General features: G+C 42.7%; 1 protein-coding gene across 1 annotated transcript in view; it reads left to right on the top strand.

Annotated features, from left to right (window-relative positions):
* Positions 1–13739, top strand: part of rftn1b (raftlin, lipid raft linker 1b) — a gene marked incomplete at its 3' end in the record, with an annotated part of 116001 nt that overhangs the window by 55335 nt on the left and 46927 nt on the right. The window contains exon 5 of the mRNA XM_080741719.1: positions 10690–11170. Coding sequence (XP_080597845.1) covers positions 10690–11170 — 481 coding nt within the window. The remainder of the gene's footprint in view (positions 1–10689; positions 11171–13739) is intronic.

The following is a 13739-nucleotide window of genomic DNA, read 5'->3' as shown; positions in this document are numbered from 1 at the left end:
TCATGCAAATAACTGCGATAGGTGATGTTGACCTCAGGGTTCTATACTAGTGGACTTTTCGGTTTTCACTCTGCAGGAGTTTCCTCCAGAATTCAGATGGGGCTTGCGTGATTAGAGTTGTGTTTTTGGCATCGAACATTGGAACATAGAAATACAAATTACACTTCTGTTTGGCTTTTAGGCTTCGTAACGAAAAGATTCCACAGGTCCGATGAGACAAATAACTTAAATACAAAGAAACAAAGACATCTTGTAGATTTTTCAACATGGAAAGGTTATATGACCCAGGGCCCTAAAGAAAAGGTTAATTCAGCTGAGACAGAAATGTCCACAACTGTAGTGAAAGTTACAACTAATCAAACTTACCACACTGTAAAATCTTGAGTGTTAATATTTAGATCAGAGAAGGTACACAGGCAGAGGTCAAGAATTTCAACCAGATGTATCAGAGCAGGGAAAGCTGTAAATCGTAGATCATCAGACACACTGGCAGAATAAATCAGGCTGGCAGGGGAGGAGCAGAGAGAACGCTGGAGAAATTGGCACAAACTATAGCCTACTCTACTATGTGTCAGAGAACGACAAACAGAGAAGCAGGGCTAGGAGGCCGATTCACCATTCAGGGATGAAAATAGCCGACCCACAAGCTCACAACGCGTTGTGAGCTTGTGGGTCAGCTATTTTTGCTTTCCTTCACCGGCGTGGGGCATAAAATGAGGTCGATCAAGCAGATGAGACACAGGTGTGTAGTCTGCTCTGAGTCAGTCTGGTTGAATGGAATGAGATGATGAGAATGAGAATGACAGAGGAGATTGACAGGCATCAATCACATTTTGGTTGACATTAAAAGTGAATCACACTAGTGGTCTCCAAAATTGCTGAGACAACGGCGCAACATGTTAGAGGCCTCTCAGCCAATCATAGCAATGGGGGTGTGGTTTTAAGCATTACATTTTTATTCCATTATCCATGCAATTAAAAGGAATGTGTGCCACATACAGTATGTTCTCCACAAGATTAATAAATAAAACATTGCATTTTATTGAACTACGTTGATCAGGAGAACTGTAAAATGAAATATCTTGAGTTACTTGGTAACTTGAGCTACATTATAGCCTACTGTATGTAGTATTTAAAAAGGTATCTTGTGCTGCAAAAATAATGAACTAATCATGATAATTCAAACAGTGCCAACACAAATGTTGTTATGTAAATATATAAAATAATTGTCTTTAAAGATATTTTTGGGACTTCTCTGCCTTGACAGGAAACAGGGAGAGTGAGATATGGGGAGAGGCATGCAGTAAAGATCGTCGGTTAACAGGACTCGAATCCGCGACCTACTCTAACGACAAACAGAGAAGCAGGGCAGGAGGCCGATTCACCATTCAGGGATGAAAATAGCCGACCTGCTATTGATTGGCCCGGACTGCTAAGCCACAGTCCGGGCCAATCAAATACATTTTAACATAAAATCCAATAAATATATAAATAAAAACAAAAGCGAACCCTTTGAAATACGTTTGAATTATAAAGTATGCTGCAAAACTGGGTTCAAAGAGGCAACTATCCCCTACTGTGGAAACAAAAAGAACCGTTCAAAATTCTTTTGAAATATTAATTAAACAATGGTACTACGGTATAGTGTGTCTCGCTCACTTTCTGAATTTATATTTTATGTGGAGCAACACTGGCTCTTTTTTCATTTCTACAACGTTTTCCCTGAGAGGCTTGTTGCCCTCTAAGAAGGGCTTACACGGTTTTGCATAATTGCCTACAGTGTCGTCTTCGGTGAACACTTTCTGGCAGTGGCCTGAAGTTTTCACTCTCTGCGGCAATCTCAGTTTCGGCAACGATAGCAGTCAATGTGATCGTGTCTTTGTCCACGTTCAGCGTGCACAGATGAGGCTCGCGCTCCTCCTGGTGCCTTAAACTATTTTGGGACAGCTCAGTGCATAACGTCCTCTAAAATAAAAAATATATAATATATAGTCAAAGTAGATTTAACCATTTATTGCAACAAATGGAATACAGTTAAAGTTGTTCCCTGAATTTTGTCCAAGCAGCTTGCTATATACTGTAGGCAAAATCATAAGCAAAACCCCTCATAGGGATACCAGTAAGACTCCCTAATTGGGAGATAAGCGTCTGTCAGGTCGCATATGTTGTCTGCAAAAAGCAACCTCATGGTGTCGCTAGAAGAGGGGCATGTGAGAAATCAGGGCCGGAGGTTGTGGTTTGCCAGCCAAGGAGTGTGTGTGCAAAGGTTGATGTATATTGTATATTGTGATGTATATTGGACCAGTTACCCATATATTATATGGGTAACTGGTCCAATGTACATCACTGGCCAGATGGCCAAGAATTCTGGATGGCCCAGTTTGAATCCACCGCAGTGCATCTGGCTTTGAAGAAATACCAGATCGCTCGCCACGGGCGTCTCCCCGGGGGAACGGTAGAACGGTCTCTGCCTGGTATTCCTAAACGTAACCTCTGTAAACTATGCCTAAACGGTTGCCTGGCTCCAGACCATAGACCCGCCCACTCTCTGAGGGGACTGGCGCTGAGTCTGAAATCAGGCTACCTCAGTAAAACGGTGCCAAAACCTATGCCCCTTACCCTAAATGTATTTCTAACCTTATCCTCAGCAAAACAAATATACAAGAATAATTGGCCTGTGCGGGAGGGAAACGGTCGGACAGGGAGTGATATTTGTCATTGCACGTACTGTCAATGCACCTGTCAGCGTTAAGTTGAGTGGGAGAAGTAGGACAAAGGCTGTAGATCTAGGTCCTCCCGGTGGGGGCTCCTCACTGGAAGGTGATCCATTAGGGTACAGCAGCACTGGCAAGCAGTGGGAGAGTTGAATTGGCTTGATGACTTAAACTATTTGCAAAGAAAACACTCGCGCATCCACTTGGTTCAGATGCAGGTGTGTTGGACAGTGACAAATGATTAAATGAAACGATCACGAACAGAGATGAATACAAATCTTGCCCGCTGCCCTTGCCCAGCAGCATCAGCTTCAATCAAATAGTGGCGTGAAGTTTCGGTCCCTCTGGGGAGTGTCTTGATTCCAGGCGTGCAGCAATGTGCACTTAGACATGTAGAAGGGAAGTGCCATCAGCATAACAGTGATAGCAGAGATGACAGAGCCAAAGGATCTGGTGTAAAAGGAAACAAGGAGACAGTTGTAGTGAAGGGTATCCAACAGGTTAAACTACACTGCAAAAAGTGTTGATTCAGCTGGGACCTGGGAGTTAAATTAACACAGGCTTTTTACAGTGCAGCAAGCTTCCAGTGCTGCTCTGCTTCCACTTGCCAGAACACAAACTGTCATAGTATTTTAATTTGCTTGCTGAAAAGATTATTAACTTAAATGTGAAACATCTGTTATCTGAGCAACTAATAAATCCCCTCTGATCGTTTACACCCACACTCAGTGAAATGCCCTCTTTCTTCCCAAAGAGTCCAATGGCTTTTCTTTTTACGAACACAAGCTTTCTGGGTGATGATTATGCCACATCATCACGATTCAGCTGACCCCGTTTTATCTAGATAGCTACCATCAACCCCTTGAGTCGACCTTTGAAGTCTTGCTCCAAAACATTCGGCCCTTCTATTAGTCATGCAGCTGTAGTCCTACAGGACCTCATTACTGTTGGTCATCATTTGAATCTGCTGCAGTGCAACAGCAGAGCCGCTTGAAGGAAGAGGACATGAAAGAATCTATTAAAACAAAAAGATGACATGGACAAGGAGGAGAGGAGAAGTCTTCTCCCTCAGGGATGCACGCTTGCTCTCTATCTCTCTATCTATCTCTCTGTCTGTCTGTCTGTCTGTCTGTCTGTCTGTCTGTCTGTCTGTCTGTCTGTCTGTCTGTCTACCATCCATCTGTCAATTCCATGTCTCCGCCAGGCCGAAAGGCATGGCCCAGACTATGTTTTGCACCCCGTCCGTCCTTGTGTCCATCCTTGTGGCCGTCTGTCTGTTACCAGCTAATCTCCTTCACCGTTCGCCCAGTCGCTGCCAAACTGTGCACCCACACTCCCTGGATGGCAATTCAGAACCTCTGCCCCAAATTTTTCAAATGGGCCTGTTATATCGCCTTCATGAGGCCGATTTTTGCTAAATAAAAATGTTGACTGTACCGATCATGCAAATCGGTAGACAGTATCTCTATAGCCATGTGATCAACATGGATCTGTCCGATTTTCCATATTCCATCTTGATTGGCTAAGATTGGCTTTTAAAGCTTAGAAAATGCATCAAATCCTGAACACAGCTTTTAGTCAGGTCCCTTATGCTTTGATTTATACTTTTGTTGGATTTTTTTGAGGATTTGCAAACCTATACATTTTTGGAAAGGTTATTGTCTAAGGTATCAGAAAATCAATGTTCCCATTTGCCCAGATCTGTTCATGGCGGCCATATTGGAATTTACAAAATGGCCACTGTAAAATTACGTTTTGTAATATCTTGGCCTCTAAATAAGCTGGAACATTGATTTTAACTGCTAAACCTACATTTGCAGGGTCAAGGAATCCAATGGTGGTAGTTATAAAGCTCAAATAATTTCAACATTAACCCTTAGATGCTAGACTGTGTCCAAAACGGCCTGGTGTGGTTGTTTTCTTGCAATATTAGTTTCACTATGTCATTTTGTTGGATTTTTTGGAGGATTTGCAAAACTATACATTTTTGGAAAGGATATTGTCTAAGGAATCAGAAAATACATTTTCCCATTTGCCCAGATGTCTGTGGTGGCCATATTGGAATTGACAAAATGGCTGCCGTAAAATGTTTTGTAATATCTTGACTTCTAAATAACTGGAACATTGATTTCAATGGCTAAACCTACATTTTAAGGGTCAAGGAATCCAATGGTTCACGTTATCATTTCATTTGTTGTACCATCCCATTGAAATGCATAATCCACCATATGGGTAAAAATGGCCCAGCTCAGGCAGTCAGTCAGATACTAACTTTTTTTTATTGAGATGTATTTTAGATGTTTGTGTAACCATTTTAAGCATCATGACAAGTCTAATCATATACAGTCTCTATGCATCATCATAATCATCATCTTCACTTTCATGCATCACAGCTTGGGAATCGTCATCGTTCTGGAACTGGCTGCTGCACTGACACGTCAGTGTAAGTCCTTAGCTTTGCAGGAACATCTGCCAGAAGAACATTCAGATTTACACTAGTATTGGACCATCTCAAGGATGGCCTTTGGGGCTGGAAGGACCTCTCTGGTTGTTGGTTTCAGCATGCCGTCCAAGTGTTTGAAGTACCCATTGCAGGGGATCCAGCTGTGGATCGTTCAGAGCAATGGCTACTTGTGCCCATGCCCTTGTTTGGACATCGATTCTCAAGATGTTCTGCTTCAGAGCTCCAGGTGTTGGAGGGAGCTTGTCACTTTCTTGATGTTGATGCACATACAAAGTACTCCAGTGTTGACAGCAGTTCTTCCATAATTTCAGCTTCATCCAATCTGCAGAGCATTGTCAACATCTTCATCTGTTTTGAGGAAGACCCTGTAGCTACATTGCCTTGCCTATACAGGAGAACCTGTATAAGATATGTCCCATGAAGACCAGCCACCTCAAGCTGGAAATTCTACCCACCAAGATGCAACAGATACAGGATTTACAGTCATTATAGAGCACTATACATTATACAGTGGATGGCCTGGTGCTTGCGCAGAAGCTGAGCAAAACAGCGAGTAGTAGTGACTGTAGTGACAGTCAAGGATCTGAATGGCTTCTTCAATGACAGACTGCTGCAACTAACACAAGATTATGATGAAAGATTCTCTGAACAGTGCAACCAGAGATAAACGAAGACAAGGATAAGCTTCTATTAAGTATCAAGCCAGAGATGACACCAACATCAAACACATAATGTGTTATGTGTCTGATGTTGGTGGAGTACAACAGGGGATCTTCCAAGCTGATCATCACATCTGCTTCTAGATAAATCTAGAAGATCTATAGAGCAACAAAGACCTGGCCTTTGCAGAAAATAACCACAAAGAAGCAGACACACTGCTGATCCACCAGGCTGTGCTGGCTTCACAGCAAAACCCACCTAATGCATGTTTGTATTTCCCTAACCAGATAAGGACATTTTAGTGCAGGTCAAAGCAAACTGTGGCCTCTTGCTGAAGAACTCATCCATTTCTATGGCCTCTGGTGTTGTGAAGTTTGAACCACTGTGGCGAGCTCTAGGTAAAGAAAGAGCAAAGGCTTTGCCAGCCTTCCATGCATTCGCTGGGGTCGACAACGCAGGGAGGTTCTCCTGTATAGGCAAGGCAACCTGGCTGCAGATGTACCTCAAAACAGATGAAGACATTATCAATGCTCTGTAGATGCTTTTGGATGAAGCAGAAGTGACAGAAGGAATGCTGTCAACACTGGAGTCCTTTGTATGTGCAGCTTTCTCACCCTAGGGTAACAACATCATGACCATTCCTGACCTGTTCTGCAAACATAGGGCAGAAAGTGACAAGCTCCCAACACCTAGAGTTCTGAATCAGCACATCTCGAGAGTCCATGTCCAAACAAGGGCATGGACACAAGCAGCCATTGCTCTGAAGGATCCACAGCTGGATCCCCTGCAAAATGGGTATTTCAAACACTTTATTGGCATGCTGAAACCAACAACCAGTCCTCCCAGCCCCAAAGGCTATCCTTGGGGTGGTCCAATGCAAGTGTAAATCGGACTGTTCTTCTGGCAGATGTTCCTGCAATGCTAAGCCTGTACTGACATGTGTCAGTGCAGCAGCCAGTTCCAAGAAGATGATGATTCCCAAGCTGTGATGCACGAAAGTGAGGATAATGATTATGATGTTGCATAAAGACTGTCTTTGATTACACATGTCATGATGTTTAAGATGGTTACACAAACAATTGAAGACCACAGATCTGACTGATTGCCTGGGCTGTGTTTTTTAATGATAACTTGGACCACTATAGGTTTAGCCATTAAAATCAATGTTCCATCTTATTTAGAAGCCAAGATATGACAAAACATACATTTTACAGTGGCCATTTTGCAATTCCAATATGGCTGCCATAAACACATCTGGGCAAATGGAAACATTGATTTTCTGATTCCTTAGATAACAACCTTTCCAAAAATGTATAGTTTAGCAAATCTTCAAACAAATCCAACAAAATTACATTGTGAAACTAATATTGCAAGAAAACAACCACACCAGGCCATTTTGGACCCAGTCTAGCATCTAAGGGTTAATGTTGTAATTATTTGAGATTTATAACTACCACCATTGGATTCCTTGACCCTGAAAATGTAGGTTTAGCAGTTAAAATCGATGTTCCAGCTTATTTAGAGGCCAAGATATTACAAAACGTAATTTTATGGTGGCCATTTTGTAAATTCCAATATGCCCGCCATAAACACATCTGGGCAAATGGGAACATTGATTTTCTGATTCCTTAGACAATAACCTTTCCAAAAATGTATAGGTTTGCAAATCCTCAAAAAAATCCGACAAAATTACATAACCGACCTGACTATTTTATGGGATTTTACCTTCTAGCTGCGCTACCGACTGCGCCACCGTCCCCCCTCTTTTGGAAAATGTAATGTAAGTATAGATGATTAAAACATGCTTAAAGATTCAACAATTAGGGTCTAAAGTTTCTTTAAAGAAATAGTCTGATAATGATGTACCGTGCATGTTCACATCATCTATACTTTACATTACTTAAGACCATTTTTCAAATATTAATTGTTTTAACAACAAGATAGCCAATTTTACATCGAGTTGCCCAGATGTCCCTATAGTTCCCACCTATCCTGTATCCGGGAAGACCTAGCCAATTCTCAATAACCTAGACAATGCTGGGTATCGAAACCTGAAAATGACAATACTGTCAGCGCAATAACTGCCAATGCCGGGAAAGCTGATAAGTGAAAAGATAAGTCAGAATAAAAATAGCACATGCTAGTGTATGTTTGTATGTACAGTAGAGATCAGCATGGTGCAGATATAGTGCAGGTATAGACAGATGATTGACAGTCTTCACGGTGGTTGTATTCCGTTGGACATCCTTCTTCTGCCTCGCTGTTTCTGTCTCTCTGTCCACCCTGCTCTCTCTCCCTCACTCACTCTCTCTCCTTCTCTCTCTCTCTCTCTCCTTCTCTCTCTCTCTCTCTCTCTCTCCTTCTCTCTCTCTCTGTCTCTCTCTCTCTCTGTCTCTCTCTCTCTCTCTCTCTCTCACTCATCTTGACCTTCACACTCTTCTTCTTCTTCTCTTGGTGCCACTTTATTAACTCACAGGGAAATAGGAAATGTGCTCTCTGGTTGAAATTGAAATGGGTTTTTTTCTCCCTCCCCTCTGCAGGCTGCTGATATTATGCGGTCTGGGGAAAGCAGGTCCCATGTTTTTTTATATCAAGTTTGAGCTCAGCAACCATCATTTTTTATTAATGAAGACAAATATGAATAGAAACAAAGAAAGGAGAATTACTGGAGACAGGAGCCATGATTGTTTTTAAATCACCTCTATATTGGACAATATGCAGGAAATACTAACAGGGAAATAGAGAAAAAGAGAGTGACAGACCCATTCCCACTGTACTCGGGTCATTTGTGAATTTAGTGTGCCTCTGCACAACATGAATAGAAGAAATTCCATCTGCCATCTTGATAGCAACAATTATTTTTAGAATAACAAATATACATTTGAATTGGTTGTTTTATGAAGCATGTAAACAAGAACATAATATGTTGTTAGTCTCGCTTTGCCAGACAATCAGAGATCTCCACCTACCAATACGTCTGGGGACTTCAATATGCAAGGCAGTCGCTAGAACAGCAGTGAGAATGGTCACTAACCTACAGTACGCCATTTGGAAAACAATCACGTCACAATCCTAATATGGAGGACGTCAGACTTTGAATTGGTTCGGCAATGCAGTGTTTTTTAAACTCCTCTCTAATTACCAGAGACTGACTTGTGAGTCTAATTTGTTGTAAACTGGTTTTGAAAGGCAATACAAATTACACAGTGTGTAAAAAGGATTTGGACAGCAACTCAAAGGATCCTTTGACTCAGTACAATCTGTCAGTTAATCTTGCTTCCAGTTTAATGCAGATAGATACAACGTTTCGGTTGCTTGGTTCGAGCGACCAAAACGTTATGCATTAAACAAATTATTTTGTTGTAAGAGAAGACAAGACAGTGTGCGGGACTTCCATTTTTTGCTTATATACTATCATATTTAGTTTTTCTGCTACTTATGCAAAGCTGTTTTTTTGATCAAGGCTGTTTTAAAAAAAACATATTCTTAATCGTAATGTGACTGCTGATCAAATAACAGATGAATACAAATAAAAGGCAAAGGAAAATTCCACCATCAGGCCCCTATCAGAGTCCAGCCACGCTATCATCATGTGCCAGCATTAGACTGCTCAAATCATGAATCTCGCTGACTGCAGGCATTGCCATTAAATGTGATGCAGCATTTGCTTTATCTCAACAATTCCATTTCGCCATATTGGTCGGGGGAGTATGATGTGGAGGAACCGAGCATGCATTCATGGATATTAAACAATACAGCTGGAAACAATGTGACTGTTTTCCAATTTAATTTCATACTGAATAACCTGCAATTTGATTTGATTTCTATCCACCCCGCCCCCTGTTCCCCCATGCTGCCACGCAAGATGGAGACACTGTCTCCGGCTGGGCTCTAGTGAGGGGGTAGTCGGGACGGCTGCTGGGGATGGAGAATGGCATCATTAACATTCTGTGACAGTTAACATTTCAATCTTACTCTGTGGCAAAGTCCCAATATTGACACGAAATGCCAGATGACAATAAAATGGAGAAAAGAGGGAGCACTTGATTTGGAATGCCTTCTCTCGGCATATGACCGAGGTTGTGGCTCCTCCAATCTAATCAGCTGCTGTATGATTGGAGTGGTAAAGAAGGGGAAGAGACAAATAGAGCAAAATGATCTTGGAACGCAGAGAGGTTTTTGTCGAGAAAGATAAACTCCACATCTTGATAAAGGGTCTCAGGTTAGCTGCAAAAGTTAGGCTTGTTTTTGTTTTTGCCAACTCCGATACAGGGGATACGGGTTAGGGTCAGACCAAACGCCAATAGAAAAGTGTCTTTACTATTGGTTGACAACCGATCAAATGTCGAACTCTGCGTTTTAGACGCATTGTGTCAACCAGTCACTCCACTTGCACGGTGTTGCACCCATAGAATGGAAGTGATGGGGATGCTGAAGCTGGTGTGACCATGCCCTTATATAATGTGTTGGCTGCGGGTGAAGTGAAAAGAAAATAACCAAGCTACAACCTCACAACACATTGCAGCTTGATGCGTTGTAAGACTGTATCGGGCCGGCTATTGGAAGCATGTGTTGATGATCAGGGGTGTGGCATGTGTACACACAAGGGCAGGAACTGAAAAGACAGTGAGAACTCGAAAGTAAAAGTGTACTAAAAAAATCAGGAAGCACAGTAAAACATAATTACAAAGTAAACAGGCCAGAATTAATGGCATGCAGTTGCAATTAACTTATTCAAGATTTTGCTGTGCAACAGTAGCAGTAATTCTGTAGCAGTGATACTGTGTGCAGAATGTTTGATATTTTTTCCATACAGAAGCTAATTGTGTCTCTTGTTTTCACCTCCAACAGCAGATCCAAGACGCTGCCGATCAGGGAGTGATGTTTGTGGGCTTCGTTCAGGAGCCCTATGGGGCGCCGTGCACAAGGATCAGAGAACCAGAAACTCCCTCCATGTCACTCCACTCAAGCCCCAGCTCAGTGCTCGGGTCCCTGGACAGCTGTAGCCCCTCCAACCCCTCAAGTCCCAGGAACAAAGCAGAGCCATTGGTCCAGAGAGAGGCAGTAGATGCAGGGTCACCATGTGAAGCTGGGGAGGGAGCCCAGAGCGAGGGCAAACAGACCACTGGAAACACTGGGGACAGTGTGGGGACCGGGGTGGAGGAGGACACCCACAGCGGGGCTTCACCTCCTGGGTCTCCTCCGTCTTCAGCAGAGGATCCGGGCAACAATCAGGAGCTGATGGCGGACGACTCCCTGACTCACAATAACAACAGAGCCAACGCCACAGGAAGGAAGGAGAGGTCCAGATACCGCACACGGAGAGGTGATGGTGAGTGGAGAATCGTTATCTCTCAAGTTCATTATTTTGACATATTTTTCTCAATGTTTACCTGACCAGGGAAGGTTTGTGGAGAAATGTGTGAACCGTGCCTTCATGTCCACACAGGTACTCACTTGAGCCTCTGTTGGCTGGTCTTTCTATTAGTTGTGAACCTTTTTTTAAGATATTTTTATTGATAGGGGATAGTGGACATAGACAGGAAACAGGGAGAGAAAGAGATGGGGATTGACATGCAGCAAAGGTCGTCGCCAGAAAGACCATGACTTGTTCACCTTCCTAACCTCCGATATTCTCAGCTGTATGATTCAAACAGCCTACCTTTTGATCACAAGCTCACTTTATTTTTTACAGACCACCGCATTGCTTTTGTTGTCTGCTTTCTATTCAGGTCTTATGTTATGTAAAGCTGTACTTTAAGGCTATTTAAACAAACAATGGTATAGAGCCATACTAGATTACGCTTGAAATGTGTGAAACGGCAGCTGTGAAAGACAAGTGTCATTTTTCAGTACAAGCTTTGGCTATAATCCTCTATCCTTCACACACACACACACACAGAATCTTCTTATAGCATTGACAGTCATTGAGGCAGGGAGTCGATATAATTCACCATAACAGTTATTTCTCTCTCTATGCAGCAGCGGTATCAGGGCAGTGCAAATCTCTATTCTTTTAATCATGAAAGTGCCATTTTCTGTGCGAATGTAGCAAACAGTACCACAGACATAAACAGTTTTAGCCGCCTGATGAACAGATGAACAGATGGAGACTCTCGCACTCCGTCCACTCCCCATTTGAAATATCCTGTTTGTGAAATGTGTTTTTAGAATGTGCGAACTGTGTATTGGTGACACCTGCCTGCCAATCTGTGTGTGTGTGTGTGCGCGTGTGTGTGTGTGTGTGTGTGTGTGTGTGTGTGTGTGTGTGTGTGTGTGTGTGTGTGTGTGTGTGTGTGTTCTATGATACGTTCATGCCTCTATGCATGCATGCATGTGCAAATGTCTGTAGGTTTGTGTGTGCGTGTATACAATTACAATTTCGGCATTTTAATTTAAAAAATAAAGCAAGATAATGTCAGTACATCAACAGCAATACAACAAATGCATATGAATATCAATCTAGAAAAACAATAACATAGGTAGACCACGCACCTAAGCAGTAAAAAAATACTTTTCTAAAACCTAAAAATGCTATCTAGCTTCATGTTTGGTCATCGAGATATCGATGTGTGAGTGAGTGCACAAGTGAGATACCGAGTGTATGTGTGAATGAACAAGTGTCTTCAGCCAAATGTGCACACTTGGCTCCATGGCAGTCGACCCCAGTCCAATGTTCCATCTGGGCTTGCTCACAGTGCATTTTGCTGTGAGATAATGCCTTATTGCTACAATCTCTTTCTCCCTTAGACTCACAGCCCACCCACCACCAACCCTCCCCCCCCAAAAAAACCTTCATCCCTCCAAATCACTACAGCAACACCAACACCACTAGCATAGCAGCCAGTGTGGAGCGGTGTGTGCCAGGCCCGGCCCTCATGTCCCTCTCGGTTAATGCCCCGTCTGCTGAGAGTTTCCCCCAGAGTCTCAGCTACGGCTTGCCTTGTCCGCCCTAATCCTGGCAGCTTGAGGTGTGTAGAGTGCAGCGGAGCAGCGGAAGCCCACCCCGAGTTCTGTGGCTCATGCCCGAGAGTGCAAACGGAATCTGGAGATTGAAGCTGTGGGTAGAAACTGTGACCAAATAAGATGGGGGAATCAGATCATAGGAGGGTTGAAAGCACAGAGCACAGGGAAAACAGATGCCGGGGTGGCGAAGGCTGTGAAGTGCTGGGGGCCAGTGATCACATTATTGTACATTATATGTGACCAAATCCTCTTTTAATCTCATATCTTGAAATGTGCATGCAATTATCATTTTAAAAGAAAAGTAAACCAATGCGAAGGAGATGGCCATGTAGGTCAGGATGGCGTATAAAAGGCATCAAATAAAATAAATGAATGAGAAATAAATAGATAAACAAACAAACAAACAAATAAACAAACAAACAAGCAAAAGATGTCAGGATGGTGCCACTCAAAATAGCAAAACAGCATGGGCCTTGAATTGAAGTCTTGAATCAAGTCATAAGACCTGGTAAGACCTGGTAATTAAGACGTGCAAAATAGGGTGTGTGTTGATTCTGTTGTTCAGACACTGTGAGGTTTAGTTGGGATCCTGAGCTTTATCCTGTGATCAGTGCTGTTGATGGAATCTGTGTTTAACCCATTTAGGCCTAGAATTATTGAATACTTTAACCAGTGAAAAATAGCAGATATACAAGCTCACAGCGCGGCACCGAGTGCCGCGCTGCGAGCTTGTAGATCTGCAATTTTTGAAAAAGTCGTGAAAATGTTTGCAAATCTTTGACTATGTATTTTCAAAGCGAGCGTTTGCTTCTGGGTGGTCCCTGGAACTAGATATTTTGAGATGCGGGTCCGTGGCCAAATACATATCATTTTGGGGGTCCTTCACATGAAAAGGTTTGAGAACCACTGACATAGTAGTCTCTCAAGAACAGACT

The sequence above is a fragment of the Nannobrachium achirus genome (genome assembly GCF_963921795.1).
Source record: "Nannobrachium achirus genome assembly, chromosome: 2".
Taxonomy (NCBI): Eukaryota; Metazoa; Chordata; class Actinopteri; order Myctophiformes; family Myctophidae; genus Nannobrachium; species Nannobrachium achirus.
Note: the sequence above shows the minus strand (reverse complement) of the source record. Positions and strands in the feature narration are given on the sequence as shown.